We start from the raw sequence: 21873 nt of genomic DNA, 5'->3' as shown, positions 1-21873 counted from the left end.
AAAACAAAAAACAAAAAACACCCCAGACCAATAAATAACTTGGTTAGCATTTCAGAGACCATTTTGTAGGATGTACAGAGGAAAACAGTGGAAGTAGATCTTGGGCTGACTAAACTGGATGGGCTTCCCAATTAAAATACTCTACCACCCAAATCTGTAACTGAGGCCTCAGAGGAATAGATCCTATAAAATAGGATGATCATACTAATAAAGCTTTTGGCTGCTGTTCTAATTCACAAGTGAGACAAACACATTCAAAGTTACTTCTCTTTCAGGTTACATATCAGAGGTTTGCTGAAGACTTAAATAGTGCAGAAGGATTCCTTCATACTCTGACTCCCTGAGGCACAAACTTAACAAATAGGAAAGAGAATACCACATTTCATTTAGTGCCTTTCACTTGAAGCACACAAAGACACACTTGGACGCCATTAGCAACAATCAAATGTGCTTAAACATTATTCTAATTATAAAATTGTATGGATATCAGTCACATTTTTCAGCATTAAATGGATTTTGTTTGGCTGACATCACATGTTCATATTTAAGCACAAGCAGATGGAGGCATCCATCACCTAATTCTTATTAAAGGAAAATGACTATAAGCCAATTAAAGATATAATAATTAGTTCTTCATGCAAAAAACAGTGATGGTACAGTTACTGCATGTTTAAATCGAAACTTTCTACACCATCAGAAGTTTCCAAAATCCATTCCTGTGTTTTTAATGGCTATCATCAAATTGTTCCTGATCTTTCACTATGTCCCTACAGTAAGTCTTTGGAAGTAATTTCACCTAACACTCCAAACAAACCCATTACATTAATTGATTATAGGCATTTTTTTGAAGTAGTTTGGTTTACTAAATGTAGCCAGATGGTGTAGGTTTATAAGTTAAAATGGTCATAAAACATTAGACTGATGATTTAATATCTTAGAAAATGGTCAGCAGATACACACCAGGGATCAGGATTAGGCAAACAACACACAGGTCTAATCAACTCCTGTTCAGTTCTTAGTGGTATATGCTTGAGATAGTGGCATGTCTTCATAATTGGGGAGAGCACAATAATAAGGTACACACAGATTGTTCACACAATGAAAACTATTTGCCTATGGCTAAAACAAAATCCAGTGAGTGAAGAGGGGGCAGAAGTCTATTCTATTTAACAAAAAATATAGGTACAAATTTAGCTTTAAAATGGCTATTTCTAAGTTATAAATAGGTATTTCTTTTGTTTTAAAAGGGGATTTAAATTCCAATTTTGGAAAAACAAATTTACAAAAAGATAATTGGCAAAGATTAAGCAAAGAAGTAATACACAGTTTTACAGAGGATTGGTATATTTTTCATGGAGGACAGTTTGCACAAGTATTAAAAACTTGAAAATGTTCATAATTCCTTAATGTAAGAAAACCACTTCGGTTGTTTTTTCCTAGGATGCCCAAAAGATTAGTAAGAATGTCCACTACAGCAAAGTTTATAATAGGAAAAACATTTTAAACTACCTATATGTTTCCAAAAAGGTGTTAAATAATATGTGTTTCGGCTATCATAAAGAATATATAATACTATAAATAATTATGTTTTAAAAGAACACATAGGAAAATACATTAAGAAAACACAGTGAGAGAAAATGTTACAAACACTTATGATCCCAGCTTTAGAAGGAAATATACACAACTAGAAAAAATAGTAAGGCCAAATATTAATAGCATATCAGCTATTAGTTAAATAGTAAGGCCAAAATATTAACAGCATATTAGCAGCGCTCTCTGAATGGTGGGGTTCTGGGAAATTTCATTTTTATATTTTAAACTGCTTTGAGTTTCCCAAAATTCAGGAAACTGGAAAAACTAAAAAAACACCAAGATATGGTATTTTACAGATTCACTCATCTTTTGTACTCTATTTTCTTTCTTCCTTTCTTTCTTTTTTTTTTTTTTTTAAAGAAAAAGAGTGCTAGTGTGAGGGAGGAAGAAATGGAGAGGGAGAGAAAGAATGAACCCTAAGGCAGGGCTTGATCTCCTGACCTAACCCTGAGATCACAACCCGAGCCAAAATCAAGAATCAGACACTTAATCTGACTGAGCCACCCAGGCACCCCTGCACTATATTTTCTTCTAAAATAAACTTTTAGCGAAGAGGACAATCTTATGTTTTCTTGAGATAGTATTTGCCCCAAATACTGATGTCTACAAAGTGTCCTAGGATCACATCGAGCATTCAGTAAAACCACATCATCCTCCCCTGAAAAATAAAATTTTAAGTGTATATGTGCATGTGTGTGTATTTAAATATATATATATATATAGTTTTTGAGAGCTCTTTGCAGTCTGCAAACAGTGAGACTGCAAAACTGGGAGTTTACATATTTAATGTCATAAGACTCCTGAGATACTTTTTCAAAATACTCAATTAAAAATGCTTCCTATTCAGTCCTATAATTTAAATATTGTCGATAAATTCCCATAGAAATCCAAGTACATAAGTTAGCATATCTTAAAAACTAAGACACATTATCAAGGTAATACCTTGGAAAATATTTTATTTGCATCTCTCAGTGGGTAAGAACAGGATGACTAGAAGGGCATGAGATGCAGAGAAGACAGGGGAAAGAGGAGTTTCTATTTCCAGAGAGTGATTTTGGGTATTTATACCCCCAAGAAGGTACGATTAAAGAACTCAGTTTATAAAAATCAAGCCAATAAAGACTTCTAAAAAGAGAGATGAAACTCCAGTTCTACTACCATTGTAACATATCTTCCAGGCAAATTAATAGCGCACAAGTACCCGTAGACATACCTGGCAGAGCAGTTATGAAATCCCTCTGCAACATAGGTTTAAGATACGAGTTTATGTGCCCATGTTGGTAATGACACATTTGGGATATAAGATGTTCCACAAATTCCACTTGATCGGACTCTGACCACTGCTCAAAATATTTGACACACAGTTCTTTTTCCTTCTCATAGCTTGCTGAGAGCTTTCGTTGCTTGGGCACAATCATACTGGAAGTGCCATTGGCAAGTTTTGTCTGTAGAAGGAGTGGATTAAAAAGAAACATAAACAGTAAGTATTGAAAAGGAGGGAAATAGATACTTTTCTGATCTGGCATCCTTTGTTATGTCTGTATGTTGGAGCTCACACTGTTACTCATTAGTAACTGGATATTTGTGAACAATTACACGGAAAGCCACACAAAGACCACGGTAAGTTGGTAAATCAGGAATAATGCTGGACAACAGGCATCCAATTCTAAAAGTTCACAGGAAGATATTATTTGGAGATCTACAGATGAAAGCTGAAAGCATGCTAGGTTATTATTACTAGCAAGCAAAAAAGCTAATTTGTTTTTTCTTGTATACACCAGTTACTGGGCATTTATACAACTACAATTACGTTTTTTAACAGTCAAATAAGAAACCTTCCATGCAAAGAAAGGCTGATGAATAATTTGAGACTCTAGTACCTTTGGAGATAAAGCTTAACTGTAACATTTATATGCTTAATCTAACCTTTTCCTTCTAAAAAAGAAATCAAAATTACATGCCACAAAATCTTTTTATTTATTAGTTCATTCAGTAAGTATCAACTGAGCACCTACAATGTGTCAAACACTGTCCTAAGTGCTAGGAATACAACACTGAACAAAAATAGCAGTCTCTATCATCAGGCACTTATACTGCAGTGTGTACAGCATGATAAAACCATAAACAAATAGAAAATATAAGGTGGATAGTGCTATTAAGAAAAATAAGGGAATAGGAAAAAACTACATGTTATTGTAGCAGGCAAAATTCTAAGATGGTTGACCCCAAGATTCTCGGCTCGGCTCGTGGTGTACACATATCTTCCCTCAAGTATTCAAACAAACATATAGGTACTGCTTTGATTTAATTAAGGTGCCAAATAGGCTGGCCTTAAGATGGGGAGATTACTGCAATGGGTTTGACCTATCAAATAAGCCCTTTAAAAGCAGAGAGTTCCCTCTAATTGGTTGCGGAAAAAGAAGGGGGACCACGTGTAAAAGGATGTGGTCAGCCTCTGGGAGCTGACTGAGCTCCCAGGTGACAGCCAGTAAGGAAATGGGGACCTCAAGCCTACAAAGGCAAGGTACTGTATTCTGACAACAATGATCTGAGAAGAGAATTTTCCCTCAGAGCCTCCAGATGTGAACTCAGCCTGGTCAGCATCTTCACTTCAGTCTTGTGATACTAGGAGCTGAGGAACCCGAGCCATGCTGTGCCAGAATTCTGACCTAGAAAACTGTGAGCTGATGAATGGGTGCCATTTTAACCTCATTTGTTATGTAGCAATTTAAAAAAAAACACAAAAAAACCTAATATAGTTATTTAAGTCTGAGGGGTCAGAGATAGCTTCTCTAAAGAGATGGCATTTAAACTGAGACATGAAGGAAATGTGGGAACTAGACATTTTGTTACACAAGGGAAGAAACATCTAGGGCAAAGGGAATTTGAGGGCAAAGGTCCTGGGTGGCAGTCTCTCTGACATGTTTAAGGAATAGGTAAGAGGCCCAGGGTGGATAGTATAGTTGGAGTAGTCCAAGCCAGGTCATCCAGATCATTTATGTGGTGACAGCTAATGTCCAGTGATGGCTTGGGACAATTCCATCCCTGCCTCAAAAGAATGCCATTCCTCCCATGAAAAGGTAGAATTTATCTTAGCTTTTGAATCTGGGCTTTGGCTGACAGAATGGGGAGAAAGTGACATTCCAGGACTCCTAAGCCCACACAGCTTCTGCTTAATTTTTCTTAGAGCCTTGAGCCACCCTGTAAGAGATTCAGGCTACCCTCCTGGAGAGGGAAGTTGGGAAGATGGGAAGCTATGCAGAGAAAAAGGTCACACGGAGAATCACCTAGAAGCCCGAGAGTAACATGATCTGACACCTTCTAAAAGGATCACTACTGTGTGAAGAACAGACTATAGGGGACATAAATGGAAATAAGAAAGAGACTAATTAAGAGACAACTTTACAGTAGTCCACGGAAGAGAACAATCTTTTGGACCTGAGTAGTAGCTATAGAGGTGGTAAGAAATAATTGGGACTCAATATGTATTTTGAAGGCAGAGCAAACTGGATTTACTGACAGACTGGGTATGAGGAAAAAAAAAAGACAAAGATCATGTGCAAATTTGAAGGTGGGAACACTTGGAGAAGATTCAGAAATCAACAGAAACTTTTGCTATTCTGAAAAAAGTTGGCTTTCTTTAGAGGGTAATCACAAAGCGGTACAACTGGTACTTTTCAAAGTAATCTGATAGATATTTGGCATATTTGTCTGAGGCAATCCCAATCTGGCAGGGAGGCCAATGTTACTATGGAGCTCATACCTGCCTGGACATGCTGAATGTGCCATAAAGCTAACATATTTGTATAATCAACTTCTGCTATTTGAGGCATAGTCTGGCTTAATTTCTAAACATTAAATCCTGCATACAGGCTGCTTTACAAATGACTCCTGATAGATCTGAAAGTATATTTTCAAGAATGGTATTAGCCGTTTTGCACAGAAAAAGCTAACACCTGTAAGAAACAAGCCCTGGTGTATGGAGCTGGATGTTTTCTAGCATAAGTGCCACTCTTGTCTATGATAGAGACTAAAAATGATTAATAAGAACCTTGTTGGACACAGGCCTTGGGGAATTTCAGAGCTGCCTTTTGTGTAGGTTATTTGTTTGCATTTCAGAAAAGGAAAACTTGTGAAATATGGAGTAAGATTGAGTGAGCTAATGAACGAGTGGGTATACAAGCTTGACCAAATGCCACTTCTCACCTCAACAACCCAAACCTCCCACTCCATCATTTTTTATAAATTTGTCCTTTTGTCTTTTAAAAGGTAGAAATGGACTGGAGTTTGATGCTACCAAGGGTATTGTTTTCCAGAAATGCCAGTAACAGAGAACAATAATCAGCAATGGTAAGGAAATCATTCTATTTATAACCTTCAACAAACCAGATGTTTCTATAATCACAGGGAGTCAGTCATGCTTGATCAGTAGTTATCAGACTAGTAACAGATAAAAATGCCTAAGTTTGATTATTCCACTGCAGGAGCTAAAGTTCAGTCAGGACTTTCATATATATATACTTTTTAGAGAAATTTTTTTAAAAAAAATTTGAGAGAAAATGAGAGTGAGAGAGATCACAGAGAGAGAGGGAGAAAGAAGCAGGCTCCCCACTGAGCAGGGAGCCGGATGCAGGACTCGATCCCAGGACCCTTAGATCATGACCAGAGCCAAATACTGACGGCCAACCAACTGAACCACCCAGGCTCCCCAGGACTTTCTTATATTTCCAATGATCAAATAATAAATGGGACCTAAACCATTTGGCTATTAGAAATGAAGTATAAACTGAGAGTTCATGAATTTCCCAACTGTCTAGGCCACACCAGCGGGCACTGCATTTTAGTTATCACCCCCAAAACAGAGTATTTCCTTGTGAGGTAGAAAGATACACACCTCAGCCATCATCACTTTGAATGAGTTACTCTTAACTACTACACCACACTGTGTTAAGAGCTTTGGTTCTACAATACAAAGACCTGGTGTCTAATTCTTGTCCCTTGATTTATTAGCTGTGTGTCATGGCATAAACAACTTGATTCCCCCCCACCCTTGAGTCTCTGCTTCCCTCAGCTCCAAATTATAGGATATACTCCACTGGGTTTTTGTGAGGATCAAATAAAATAATCTAAGAAAACCATGCTTAGCTCACCACCTGGCACACAGGAAAACGCTCAATAAACCAACACTCTTGATGAACTTCTGACACCGCTGGTGTTGGCCTTTCCTTCTCCTTTTGAAAACACATCCTTCTTTCTCACTGTGTAATATATATTTTTTAAATTTTCATTGCCGCAAATGTACATGGAACTTCATAATCTCAAGTGTATAGCTTGATGAATTTTCAGAATTTAACTAGAGCCTAGATCAAGAAGCAGATTACCATGAGGATTATAACCCCTGCCTTGTGTTCCTTTTATTGGGTCACTAGTCCCACCAAGGGTAAGCACTTTATTTATTTCATTAAAAAAAATATATACAAAAAAAATATATACATACACTTTTTAAAACTGTCTACCTATACAATGTATAGCATTTAAAAAATGTCATACTTAGGGCTAAATTTAACAACATATGTGTTAATACCTGTAAAACTGAAAACAACAAAACAGTGCTGAAGGAAATTTTAAAAGACTTCAATAAATGGAGAGAGATACTATGTTCACAAATGGGACTGAATATGGTTAAGATGTTCATCTTTCCAATTGATCCATTGATAAGAGTCAATGTAGTAGCAATGAAATTCCAGCAAGCAAGCTAACAAGCAGATTCTAAAATTTGAATGGAAATGCAAAGGACCTAAACGTTAGCCAAGCGATCTTACAAAATAAAAACAAAGATGGAAGACTCACACGACTGAATTTCAAGACTTAACAATAAAGCAATAGTAATCAAGATAGTGTGACTTTGCTATAAGGACAAACATGTAGATAGATGGAACAGAATACAAACTCCACAAAGAGACTTACATATGGCCAGCTCATTTTTGAGAAAGGTGCCAAGAAAATCCAATAAGGAAAATAAAATCCTTTCAAAAGATGATGCTGAAATGTCTGGATACCCATACAGAAACAAAAGACTTTGTTCTTTACTATCAACCATGTATACAAATTAACTTAGGTGGATTCTGGACTTATGTGTAGGAGCTAATACAGAATGTCTAGAAGCAAGCATAGAAGAAAATCTTGGTACTCTTGAGACAGGCAAACATTTTATACACAGGGCACTAGAGCACAGACCTTTTTTTTTTTTTTAAGGAAAAAATAGATAAATGATAAATTAGCATGTGGCAAAATTTTAAATTTCTGATTTCTAGAAAAGAAAAAGTTAAAAATACAAACCACAAACTGGGAAAAAACATTTGCAATACATATTTTTGACAAAGGACTTGTATCCAGTATATATAAAGAACTCTTAAAACTCGATAATAAGAAAACAAATAACCCTAGTTTTTTTTTGTTGTTGTTGTTTTGTTTCATTTTTTCTTTTTAATGAACCAAAGATCTGAATAGACATTTCACAAGAAAAGAATCATGGATGGCCAACAAGCTCATGGAAAGATATTCAACATCATTAGTCACTAGGAAAATGCAAATTAAAATCACAATGAAAGGGGCATCTGGGAGGCTCAGTGGGTTCAGCCTCTGCCTTTGGCTCAGATCGTGGTCTCAGGGTGCTGGGATAGAGCCCTGCATCGGGCTCTCTGCTTGGCAGGGAGCCTGCTTCCTCCTCTCTCTCTGCCTGCCTCTCTGCCTACTTGTGATCCCTCTTTGTCAAATAAATAAATAAAAATCTTTAAAAACAATCACAATGAGATACCACTATACACTTATGAGAATGGCTAAGATGAAAAAGACTGAACATACTGGCAAAGATGAAGAGCAACTTGGACTCTCATACATTGCTGGCAATAATAGTTAAAGATACAACTACTTTAGAACACAGGGAGCAGTTTCTTAAAAAACTGAACAGATGCTTATCATATGACCCAGCAACTCCACTGCTAGGTACTTACCTCCCCTACAAAATGAAAACATCTTTACACAAATACTTGTACATATATGTTCATAATAGTCCCAAGCTGAAAAAAAAAACTCATTGTCCACCAAAAGTTGAAAAGCAAACTGAAACCTATCTGTAAAATGGAATAGTACTCAGAAATAAAAGGAATGAACCACAGATACACAAAATCATATGTATGAATCTCAAACACATGCTGAACAAAAGAAGTCAGGTACCAAAACTCATACTTTATGACTCTACTTATATGAAACTCTAGGAACAACAATCTAATTTGTAATGATAAAAACAGATCAGTGGCTGACTGGAGCTGGATGTGGGGGTGGGAATGACTGGGTAAAGGCGCAAGGGAAGTTTCTGGGGCAATAAACGTGTTCTACAGCTTGACTGTTACACAGCTGTCTGTATACATTTGCCAAAATTCATCAAACTACATGCTTAAAATGGGTGTATTTTATTGTATGTAAATTATATTTTGATAAAATTGAAACTTCCAAGGATAGAATATTTCTAAGGATATATGTTACTGCAATATTGGTTTCATTTGTAACTAAGATATTACATTTATAGAGCACTCAGAGATAAAGGTCTTTGTTATCAAGCCTCTTCCCTCTATCATTCTCCCATACAGATTTTTCTACTAATGGCCGAAGTAAAAGTAGCAAAATTTCAATTTGAGAACCTCTGAAAATCCACAAGGGCACAGTGAAAAGTTCAATTATTAAAAAATCAAAAGGTTGTATATTAGAGTGTATGGGAGAAAGGGTAATGGTTACTGGTGGCAATAGAATTGATTTGGCTTTCCCAACAAAAGCTTGATGACTCAACCACTACTGTTCAAATGTCTAGGAAAGCTGACAAACAACCTCAGTTTAATGGTAACACTAACTGCACAGATCTTTTGCTTTTCTGTTTACAACGAACAGTTCCAAAAGAAAGAAAGGAAGGAAGAAGCTGTCAGATGACAGGCACATAAAATGAAAGGACTTAAGCATTTATATGACTCTTCTGAGCTTAGTCCTCAAAGGCTAAAGGCTAACATTTCCCACCTACCACCCCTGAAAAATATTACAAGCACCCCTTTCAAAATTACCATGAATTCTTTTGAAGCTGAGCCAGGAGGGAAAATACAGACATCAACTAGCCTAACCACCACCACTGCAGTATCAAGTGAGCTCAATCTGCTAACTGTGTTGAGTACAGGTTGGAAGATGCAGTATGGACTGGATGAACTTGATGGTGAATTGATGATAGATGTTTCTAGCTGGCAATCAAACCCTGCTTTAATCACAGGGAAGGGTGTGGGTTAAGTAGAGAAAGAAAAATGTTTCAGACATAGGACACCCTTTGGAACTGGGGATGTAAGGGCTAAATAGAGTAATATTTATGATATTTAAGGATTCTGTTTGGCCTTAAGAAGGGCTTTGAGAAGGGGGGGCTTGATACATAGTTAATGGGGATTAAGGAGTACACTTGCTGTGATGAACACTGGATGATTAAAATAGAATAAATAAAATAAAAACTTTTAAAAAAGGGCTTTGAGGAAAGACTCAGGCATTGAAACCCATAACAGGGGAAAGGGGACATAATGATTAAGCTGAGGAATGAGTCTAAGAATAAAATGGGCAAGGGTTGTAATGGGGATAAGGCTATAGCCTAGGAGGGATAGGACAAGAACTTGGACTAAGGCTGGAACCTTAGAGTTATCAGTCAACCAACAACCATTTATTGAGTTACTTCTCTGAGCACTTTTCTAGGTGCTAGAGAAAATGTAGCACCACAGCTTCTTTACCTTCTCTAGGGAGGAGTAGGGAGAGAATACATAATAAATATGTTAACTTCAGAAACCAATAAATATTGTTAAGAAAACAAAATAAGGTAACATAAAAAAGGGAGGGAATAGTACAGTCTACTGTAACTGAGGTGGTCATGAAATGATGCAAAGGAGTTAACACCAGAGCTGAGATCTGAATAACGAGGGTCAGTCTTGTGAAGATATGCAAATAGGCCCCCAGATACGAAGGAGTCAAAGGTGTGTGTTCAAATGAAAGACAGAAAGAAGGCTAGTATGTCTGGTGCAGAGTGAATATCAGGAAATGAGGTTAGTGAGGTGGCCTGGGGCCAGATCACAAAGGCCTTCTGGGCCACAGTAAGGAGTTTGGATTTCATCCGAAGTGTAAAGGAAAACCCCTGGAGGTTCTGAATGAGTCAAGTATGACATCATCTGATTTAATCCTTTAGAAATATTTATACTAGCTGCCATGTAGAGAATGGTGAGGGGATAACAAGAACAAGTTGCATGAACAGAGGAGGACCAATTAGCAGGTGGAAAAAATAATCCATGCAAGAGGAGATCATGGCCAAGATTAGAAGAGCTGGATTAGGAAGTATTTGGAAGAAAGGTATTTTATCCTCACTGGAGGAAGGAGGACCTGCTGAGAATTCTAAGTTTGGATTATAATACATATTTATTTCAATATAATAATTGACTTCTTCAATAGGGCTGGTCCTTCAAGTGTTTAATCTGGTTATTAACCTGGAAGGTGACAAAACCAGGGTTCTTGTTCCTGTGGCCAGAAGAAAAAGGGTAAAACATTCAAGAGCTTTGAGAGGGAAAAGAAAGGATTTTTTAAAGGTCTATACTATACTCTCTATTGGCTGTTGTCAGGTTTTAGTTAAATAAAAATTCAAAAGCACTGACTTTAAAGTTTTGTTTTTCCTTTATTTCTTGGCAAAAATGTATTTTCTGGAAGTTCAACGCTGTCCTGGCCAAATTAAATGGAAATGGTGTTGTCTGCATTTTGATTAGGACCCAAAGAGATAAGCAAGCACAGAGAGGGATGGGGACATGGTGATAGCAGGAAGATCCAAAAGAGCTCTAGAGATCCCAAAGAGCTAGGACAGAAACAAAAAGGAAGCCAGAAGGGTTAGGGCCCATTGGCATCTGGGTATCTTTTTTTTCACAGGGGACTTCAAGAAAAACTTGAACTTCATACAGTGTCTTAGAAGTCCTGAATTCTTTTTTAAGAATTTTAAAGGATTTTAATTTAAGAATTTTAAAGGATTAAAGAAAGGATCTGGCCACAAATTGAACATGCAGAATGAGACGTAATGAGTGTTCAAAAGTGGTATCATAGCTTTTATTGTTCTGATTTTCAGTTAAAAAACCACTGTAACTTTCAGCAACCAAAGAAGTAGTCTGTTGTTCCAATTCTCTTTTGAGAGGGGTGGTGGGGAGGGTGAATTGAGAGTGCAAATGAAAAGAAAATGGTGGCCCTACATATAGAATGGGACATACATTTCAACAGAAGTAAGCATCACATTTCTCAGTGGGATTATTATATTAATATTTTAAGAGCTTCTACTAAATATGATTACATATTAGGTGAACTCATAAATATGTCAGATCTGATTAGTGAACATGGAAGACAGGAAGGGGCAGATTTGTCAGCAGAAGGAAAGTTCATATTATGAATCTGACTGGTTTCTAATAACCAAAAAGAAAAAGCCTGCAATCACTTCAATTCTTTCAAATAAAACTCACTAAAAACAAACTCACAAATATCCCAGTATACATGATTACTTAAAGACTGGACACTTGCCAATCTTTTCTTTTTTTTTAACTTACTAATTATAGGAAAAGCCATATAAAAAATTCAGCAAAATCAAAACAAAGCTATTTTGATTATTTCCAGGTTTCTGAGGCAGTTCAAGAGATAAGATAGTCACTCAACACTGCTAGGCTTCAAAACTGGGGCTCTTGTTTCTGTAGTGGGTTCCCTCATGCAACTTCATAGCTTCCAGGCCAATAGGTTCTTTTGTTCTAAACCAAAAACTCACAGCAGTTTAATTTACTGCTGCATTATTATAGCTACTAACTACACACACCTCCAAGGCTGGTAAACCCACTGATGTAGGCAGTGCCACCTTAAAAGGATTTTTGGATGGGTCTTACTGATGGGGGGGGGAAGGACATAATGTTTAATTATAAGAAATGATTGAAATAGGCACAGACATACCCCGGGTGCCTCTGCACTGCAGCAAGCTCTAAACTTGTTATCGTTAATGGTTTAAATTTCACTGTGCTAATCATTTCAGGACACAAGCCTTTCTTGATAATCTAATGAATTATTCCAACATCCTTCAGCAAAAAAAAAATCCTCCATGACAGCACTAATTACAAGACGTTTTCCCAGAGCTTATGTAAAATATGACAGAGCAGCAGCTTAGGGAATTGCAGAAAACTGCTTCTAATTTCCACTGAGAAACTGACAAACACCTCTCTTTCATCTCTCCCAGCTCTCAAGTAAGATTTAACTTTCTCATTTAGTTAATTACCGAGTGAGGATCATCATTTCCCCGGATCGGAGCGGCACAGAGCCTTTATCGTGTTAACTTGTGAACTTGATCGATGGCTGCTGCTAAAACTTAATAACTTCACCCCCTGGCAAATTGTAAGATAAATATAATAGGAGAAACTCTGACAGTAAAAACCTGCCAGAAATGAGCGCTGTGTTTATGTTTCTTTGCAGGCAGCAAAAAAACAACCGACAGCTTATTACTGGTTGCGTGTTACTTATATTTAAAAGACTCCAGGCAGTTAACTTCCTACGTACTGTTAAAACTTTGCTCACAAGATGGGGAAAAACAGGAAAAAGCACCAGTAATGCAGACTTGGGGAAGTGAGGAAATAAGAAGAAAACGAAAAACAAAACAAAACAAAACAAAACAAAAGAAACAAACCAAACAGGGAGAGAGGCAAGGCAAGAGAACAAATACACTGTGTAAACTCTCTTAAAATGTCATATTTATCATATAAAATGTCCAACCTGCATAAACAGGCATAAAATTCTTAAAAAGAAAAAAGAATTCAGGACTTCTAAGACACTGTATGAACTATATCTAGGAGCAAAGCAAGAGAATTTTGCTCACTCACATGTTTTCAATGACCGTAAGTCCATGCCTGAAGAATTCAATTAACTGCGTAATTCCTAGGTCTCTTTTCAAAAACCCCTGCAGCTAGAAAACCATTCACGAACTATACCATTTAACCCTTTCTTAAATGAGCACACTATAGCTAGGAAATGCATAACTTTGTCTCGAACAGTCCATCTAATTTTATGTTTAACTCCCACACCTCAGTTAGCCAATGAGAAGGAAATAGTCTCGAAGTTTTTCTTTTGGTCAAACTTGAATCTGAACTTGGAATTTTAACATTTAACTGTAGCAGAGATGATATCACAGCCTAGTATGGCATGAATTTTATGCCTTTTATAATCAACAGTACTAAGGGCAGTAAACAAGGGCCAATAAAAAGGCCTAACAAAAACAGAATGGCAGCTCAACAATACCAGTTCCCTCTAACCCCTAAAACTGGGAACAGTGCTGAAACCAAATCTATGTACAAATCACTAAATCCATTCACACTGACCACCCTCATAGTATAGATGACTACAAAAAACAAAACATGAACTAAATTTTTGGGAGGGCAGAGAAAGGCAGAAAAAGTCCTATAGAACTTTGAGTTAAGCCTAACTTGTGAAACTGTATTTAATATCCACTATGATAATAACAAATCTTTTTTTTAAGATTTTATTTATTTGGCAGACAGAGAGATCACAAGTAGGCAGAGAGGCAGGAGGTGGGCAGGGGGTGGAGGGAAGCAGGCTCCCTGCTGAGCAGAGAGCCTGATGTGGGGCCTGATCCCAGGACCCCTGAGAACATGACCTGAGCAGAAGGCAGGAGGCTTAACCCACTAAGCCACCCAGACACCCGATAACGTCAATTCTTCAAGGCTTCATGCTGCAGTCCAAGGGGCCACAGTTTTGAAAGTTAAAATGATCTGGAAAACTAAACACCAAAATAGCAAACCAAATTCATACTCGCAAGAGCGTTAAATCTGATTCTTCATTTTGTTTTGTTTTTCTTTTCATTATATAAGGATCTGGAGGGAGGTCAAGCAGAGAAAGACTGATTTGTTTAAAAAAAAAAAACAAACACAACAGCATTTATAATAGACATACTATAGACAATATGAAAAACATGGAAGCACAAAGAACATAAAAATTGCCCATAATTTCCGCAATCAACAAATAAAGAACATTTACATTTTGGTGGGTATATACCTTTTTGGTCTTGAAAAAAATATATACCAGCCAATTATTTGATGTGTAGGGGAGGAGGATGTTTCTGTGCCATCTAGAGGACTTTTTTTTTTTTTTTTTTTTTTTTGTCTGTAACAAATTAATTAGAGCAGGCAAAATTTATCTCCTTTGACTCAGAGAAGTCAAGATCTGATCCTGGAGGATACAGAATTACAGATCACTGTGACTATGGAGAGGAGGAGAGAGAAGAGGAGGAAGAGAAGAAATAAGGAGTCAGAAGGGGAGAAGGCTGGAGGAAAGGGAAGACAGGGAAAGAGAGAAGGTTGTGAGAGAAGGGGGAGAGGGAAGAGGAGAGAAGGGACAGGAATGCCTGGGAATGGGGAGAAGAGAGTTGGGCACTTGGGAGGGGGTAGGTAAGGGCCCTGAAAAAGCTGGAGAGATAAGCAGGGGTAGGGAGAGATGGGGAGGGGGAGAAAGATGAGGAAGAGATGGGGAGGTAAGTAGGAAGGGAGAGGGATGAGGAAAACAAGAATAAATATAACCAAGTGCAACAGGGACCTAGCATGACCAAGTTCACCGGCAATATGCTTGTTGGACAAACAGGTCCTCTCCCACACAATAACCAATAAACATCAAGAGGAGAGGAGATGAAAAACCATTTTCCTAAACCACTACTTAATGTTTCAGGCAGAGTAATAAAGTTTAATTGTCTGGAATCTGGTTGCTCTTTCTGTAAACTTCCTCAGAGAGAGGTTGCTCATCTGGATGTTAAATAATGTTAATAGTACCAAAATAAAATTTCTGTGATGGAGAAAGTTTAAACTAAGAGTCTTCTCCCCAACTTCCCCCTCACATCCTCCCTTTATTTTAGCATTAGAAAGTTAAGTTCTACCATAAATAACAGGGAATGATGGAAGCACTGGCTGCCAGAGGAAAACAGAGACACACTTATAGCACAATTAAAAAGTACGGTAAAAATATAGCCAGTTTTAAATAAGGAAAGAAAAAAAAAATACTGCCCTCCTCCTCTTTGTGCTCTAATCCTTACATTTTTGTGTCCAATAAAAAAGGACTTAATGACTTGGTAAAACTTGCTCCTGAAGAAAGCCTTTGAGAAAGTAGATCTAAAACCTGGATTAGAAAAATACAAGGGTTTTTGCTTTGTTTTTTTGTTTTTGTTTTTTGCTTTTTTTAAAAAATAGGATCTTAAGAAGCCAACTCAGCTTTCCAGGAGAAATTCAACTCTTTCCAAATGCTTGTTAATGCATGTTAAATGCAGCAAGAAATAATCCTATGAGGCAGCAGCACAGGCCTCTCTTAGCTGCAGTGAATGAGGTAAATGACTTGTAACTTCTGGAAGTCTTGGTTATCTGCAGGTAAAACTTTAATAACCCTTGGAGCATCAAGGGACTCAAGACATTTCTCTCTGGAATACTTGGGTAATTGTTTTCTTAATTTATCCAAGGAGAAGCTTAGTTTGGATGCAGCATCTGTTTTTTTAGCAGAGGTGATCAAAATAACTTGCTCAAATTCACAGAAGTTAGTTGAGTTCAGATTAAATTTCAAAATGTACTTGTTACATAAAGTGAACAGTTTTTCTAAAATGAAATTTTGGCCCTTCCTCTTTTTAATGACTATAAAACTCCGGGTCAATGACAGCTCTACCATTTACTCAATGTGTGATCTGTGTGATCTGGGGTAAATTACTTAACTTACCTGTGCCTCAATTTCTTCATTTGTAAAAAGGTGATTCTTATAGTACTTGCTTTGAGGGGTTAATGTCAGGATTAAAAAGAAAATAATACAGGTAAAGACATTCAGAAGAGTCTCGCAGTAAGGAAATGGGCTGTCATTATGCTTTTAATAACTAGAGAGGACTTTAATACACTTAGTTGCTAATTATAATTAGCTTAATCCTTTATCAAATATAAACTTCTTTGCTTTTATAATAATTTTATGTCCATAAACCTTTACTTTCACACTAGATTTTAAACTCTGAAAGACAGGGCACCTAAGTGGCTCAGTGGGCTGAACCTTTGCCTTTGGCTCAGGTCATGGTCTCAGGGTCCTGGGATCAAGCCCCGTATGGGGCTCTCTGCTCAGCAGGGAGCCTGCTTCCCCGCCCCACCCTCTCTACCTGCCTCTCTGTCTCTACTTGTGATCTGTCAAATAAATAATATCTTTAAAAAAAATAAAAGTGAAGCATGATGATTCCTATCACATCTCCATTTCATTATCAAGAGATGGCAGAACATGGATGAAGCTTGGAGAAAGATCCTATTTTCTACAGCACATCAAGGCGCTATGTGAAGCCTGTGCCGTGTTATAGTGGAGGTACTTCTCATGGCCCAATAAAGAACCAAGGGCCTTTTTATCCCCCTCAAAAAAAATAGCTAGAGTACCTGACTAGCCCAATCAGTAGCGCAAGTGACTCCTGATCTCAGGGTCATGAATTCAAGCCCCACACTGGGCATGGAGCCTGTGTTAAAAAAAAAAAAAAAAAAAAAAGAATATAGCTACTTATAGGGGGAGGCCTGGGTTAGCTATAAGTCACTTGGTATATATGAGACACCATTATTTGATCTCTGTCTGTCAAATAAATAAATAAATAATCTTTAAAAATATAAAAAAAAATAAAATAAACTCTGAAGGATAGAAATTATGATATAAGCCCTTTATATCTATGTAACAGCAGCTCAAAAATATTTGGTAAACTGAATTTTTAATCCAAACTAATTCAAACTAATTTTTTGGGAGTACAACAGTAAAACATATTTGGAGTCCCCTTATCTCACCCACAAGGATGCCAACTATCTGTACACTGACACTTTGGCCATAAGTACTCTTATGTGGCAATCCTTAATCCATTAAGTTTTTAAAGTTTCATTTCAATGTTTTGTATAGTAATATACCTAAAACAGTACTATGCAAAACCCAAGACTCAAAGTGAGAAAGAAGTTCCAAAAGGAATGATGTTTGCCATTACACTGATGTTTCCACTAAGTTTAAGTTGGAGAGAAAGAGAAGAGCAAAAGGAAGACCTTGAAATAAGTTCTACAACATGGAATAAAAGACATGTGCACAGTGATTTTTTTTTTCAATCTTTCAGAGCAATTGCCAAAACATTCCCATAACGCTGTAATTTAGTGAGGGAAGAGCAATAAGGAAATTATTAGAATGCTAACAAGACTTTCAATGCATTATTCTAATTTCCAAAATCCAAAATCCACTTTACTGGTTTCTACCAAGAGCTAACATCCTATGTACAGAGCACATTTTGCTTCCTTCAGACTTTGTACTTTGTTTTAGTGATTAGCAAAGACAGAGTTATGCTGAAAGCAGACTAAAATTCCAGCTGTCATCAGCACCCACCCTCTTCTCTCTCAAAAACTGGCAGAAAGGGGCACCTGGGTGGCTCAATTGGTTAAGTGACCAACTCTTAGTTTTGGCTGAGGTCATGATCTCAGGGTTGTGAGACTGAGCCCAGTACCAGCCTCCATGCTGGACATGGAGAGTGTTTAGGATTCTCTCACTCCTTCTCTTTCCCTCTGCTTCTCTCTCCTCCCCCTCAACACAAAACAAAACAAAACAAAACAAAACAAACAAACAAAAAATGGCAGAAAAACTGTTCCCATGTGATTTAATTTCAAGGTTATTTAACACCCCCCACTAAGGACACTATTTTTATGGGATTTTTGTGGGCCAGAGACTGGAGTTTTTATTTTTCTGAGGAAAGAGGGTCACAAAATTTTTTTTCAGAATAGGACAAACTTCCACCAGGGATTTCATGTGTGTATTTGTTGGGGGTGGAGGTGGGAGATGAAATGAAATCAGTAAGAAATGAAAATCAAGAAGAGAGTTACTTTATAATGTTTATGCACTTGATTTAGAAATAGAAATCACAACATTTCTTTGGAGAACTTAGCCTTTCTTAAAGCATGAAATGGTTTCTGTAAATGGTTCCTGACTTACTACCCAACTTTTTAAACTCACCTGGGTGAGGCTTAAGCTCACATGGAAACTAAAAATATGAAACTCAAGGGTACCAACTTTTTCTCTTGAAATTTTCTATATCAAATGTTCTGAAGTTACTCTTTTTTAAAGTTTCTGTTTAAGGAACACATACTGAACGTTGATACCCTGGAAACAAACCATCATGAAAAGTTATCCTATAGCTGACAGACATAAACAGGCCCACGACAACAGGGAAGCAGAATGACGGACCAACCCTAACACTAAGTAGCTATGTGATCATGGGCAAGTTTCTACCGACATGGGACCACGTCTGTAAAATGAATGGGTGGATGGGATAATCTAAGGCTCAGTCTGGCTTTTATATTTTTAGTCTATATGATTTCAGTTCCATGGTAAATTAAAATAGAACCGAGTAAATAAATTTAAAAAGAGATTCATTCTTTGCATTTTCTTATTTAAAAACTAACATATTATAATTTAAGCATATGCCCCTCATGTGAAAAGAGAAATATTTTCTTAATATTATTTGGACAAGCAAATATTCCAGAATCTGAAGAATAAGTATGCTTTTTCTAAAAGGACTGCATTTCTAATGTAAAGAAATGCTATCATTCTGAGTGACAGGTACACAGGTAACATTATTATTCTCTCACTTTTCTACATGCTAAAATATACCATAATTAAGAAATTAACATTTTAAAAGTGATAAACTTTCTTAGGGCAGACACTAAAGACTGAAGACCTAATAATGTCATCTTGAAGTTTTCTGTGTCTTAATATAACTTATTTCTTTCATATTTACTCTCATTTCCTCCATCCACCTCTCTCCATAGTTCCCAGTATTTAAGGAAAGGTTTTCTAGAAAAATAACCATAAATGAAATGTATCTATCTATTAAAAACCCCTTCTTGGGTTGCCTGGGTGGTTCAGTTATTGAGTGTCTTCCTTCAGCTCAGGTCATGATCCTGTGTGTCCTGGGTCCTGGGATTGAGTCCCATATAGGGCACCCTGCTCAGTGGGAAGCCTGCTTCTCCCTCCTCAGCTCCGTGCTTGTACTTCCTCTCTTGCTATCTCGCTGTCATACATAAGTAAAATCTTTAAAAAAATCCCCAAAAACAAAAACAAAAAACTCCTTCCTGTGTTTGCAAAAAATGATATCAATTCAATACACCAATTTGTCTTATTTAGGGCCAAATCAAAATAGTAGGGCCGGAAGGGGGGTTGGAAGAAGGGGGGTGGGGTTGTGGACATGGGGGAGGGTATGTGCTTTGGTGAGTGCTATGAAGTGTGTAAACCTGGTGATTCACAGACCTGTACCCATGGGGATAAAAATATATGTTTATAAAAAATAAAAAATTAAAAAAAATAGTAGGGCCACATGAAGAGTCTGCCAATAGACAGGAAAAACTTAGTGGGATCTTAATGCTTCATCAAGGTTATAGTGCTCACGATCAGATAGCTGTTGTTCTCTACCAGTTTAATTTTTGCATTATAGTCCACAGCTCACTGTATCTTAGAGACCTTTTTCTTTCAGATTCCAAAGGCCATCAGGTATCCTCAAGGTCAAGGTGGCATATTGCAAATGAATATGGAGAAGAACTGAGACTTAATTTCCATTTGAAAGATTAAGTTTCACAGGAAATTACACACAGAATTTGTAGCACATCTTCCATGGAGATAGTATTTTTTGGTGGTGATCGATCTAACAGGCCTACATGGTAAATTAAATAAGGCTGCAAGAGTGGGCTGGTATCAGAATGGACATGGACCAGGAGAATAGCAATGACAATGTGGGGTGAGGGTGAGAAAAAGATAGAATGAAGACATTTTGGTAGATACTTTCTTAGGGATAACAGCAAGGAGCCTGGATATTACTGAAGGACTAAGTAAAACAACTTACTATTTTTAAAGATAGTGTTAAGACAAGCCTTGTGCAATCCTTGCGTCAGCAATGTACAAACTATGTACGTAGGCTTGAATGAGCTGGTTACCCAGCCTGAGGTTAAAAGGCTCAAGTTTTTTCACGTGTAAAGGGGAACAAATAGTACCACCCATATCCCAGCGTTGTTAAAAAAAATAACAGGAGATCATCTATAAACTGCTAAGCATATAAGGGTGTGTCACATAAACACTCAATAAAGGTAGCTGTTACCGTTTGCTAGTACATGAAAGTCATTTGGGCAATTCAGACGGCATCAGGATCTGCCTACCAAACTCTGAAGCTAAAGTTTTAAATGAAACTCTGTATCACATTGCCTAGGAAGGGAAATTATGAATTGGAATATTTTAAAATATGCTAACTTGTCTGGCCACCATTAGTTTATACGATCGGGGACAGAACTGTTAAGGAAATAACGAAAATTTAAGATGTGATTAGATTTACCAGAAATCAGGGGAAACTACAACTTCGGGAATTTGCGGTGTGAGGAGTTATCTCATTTAAACAAATATATTAAAGACTTTCTGTGTGCTAAGTGCTATACTAGGTGATGCAAACAGAGGGTAAATATTGACAAGCTGATTATAAAATGTATATGGAAATGCAAATGGTCAGTAAACATCAAGGTAATATTGAAGAAAAACAACAAAGCTGGAGGGCTTACTCTGAGTTCAAGATTTCACAAAGACCTACACATAGGAACGCCTGGATGGCTCAGTTATTGAGCATCTGCCTTTGGCTCAGGTCATGATCCCAGAGTCCTCATAAATCATTAAGAAAAATACATAAAACTCAATAGAAAATGGGCTGAAAACATGAATAGGCTTTCTTCACATTTGTTTTATTTATTTATTTTTTAAAAGATTTTATTTATTTATTTGTCATAGAGAGAGAAGCGAGAGCCAGCACAGGCAGACAGAGTGGCAGGCAGAGGCAGAGGGAGAAACAGGCTCCCTGCCAAGCGAGGAGCCCGATGTGGGACTCGATCCCAGGACGCTGGGATCATGACCTGAGCCGAAGGCAGCAGCTTAAGTGCTGGGATCATGACCTGAGCCAAAGGCAGCCCCTTAAGCAACTGAGCCACCCAGGTGTCCCTTTCTTCACATTTAAATGGTCAATCAACATACAAACAGAGGCTCAATTTTTAACTTTTAAGGGAAATTTAAATTAAAAAATACAATATGACAGTGTGCATATACTTATTTTTCTCCTTTTTATATTAGAAATAAAATTTTGTTTCTCCC

At 37.2% G+C, this 21873-nt stretch overlaps 1 protein-coding gene across 15 annotated transcripts in view; it reads right to left on the bottom strand.

Moving 5' to 3' along the window:
* The window catches only part of BTRC (beta-transducin repeat containing E3 ubiquitin protein ligase), a 182793-nt gene that overhangs the window by 25917 nt on the left and 135003 nt on the right, over positions 1-21873 (bottom strand). For all 15 annotated transcript variants that reach the window (XM_082722416.1, XM_082722414.1, XM_082722409.1 and 12 more), the window contains one exon: positions 2807-3038. In XM_082722416.1, the coding sequence (XP_082578542.1) occupies positions 2807-3038 (232 nt within the window). The remainder of the gene's footprint in view (positions 1-2806; positions 3039-21873) is intronic.

The sequence above is a fragment of the Mustela nivalis genome (assembly GCF_964662115.1).
Source record: "Mustela nivalis genome assembly, chromosome: 2".
NCBI classification, from domain to species: domain Eukaryota; kingdom Metazoa; phylum Chordata; class Mammalia; order Carnivora; family Mustelidae; genus Mustela; species Mustela nivalis.
Note: the sequence above shows the minus strand (reverse complement) of the source record. Positions and strands in the feature narration are given on the sequence as shown.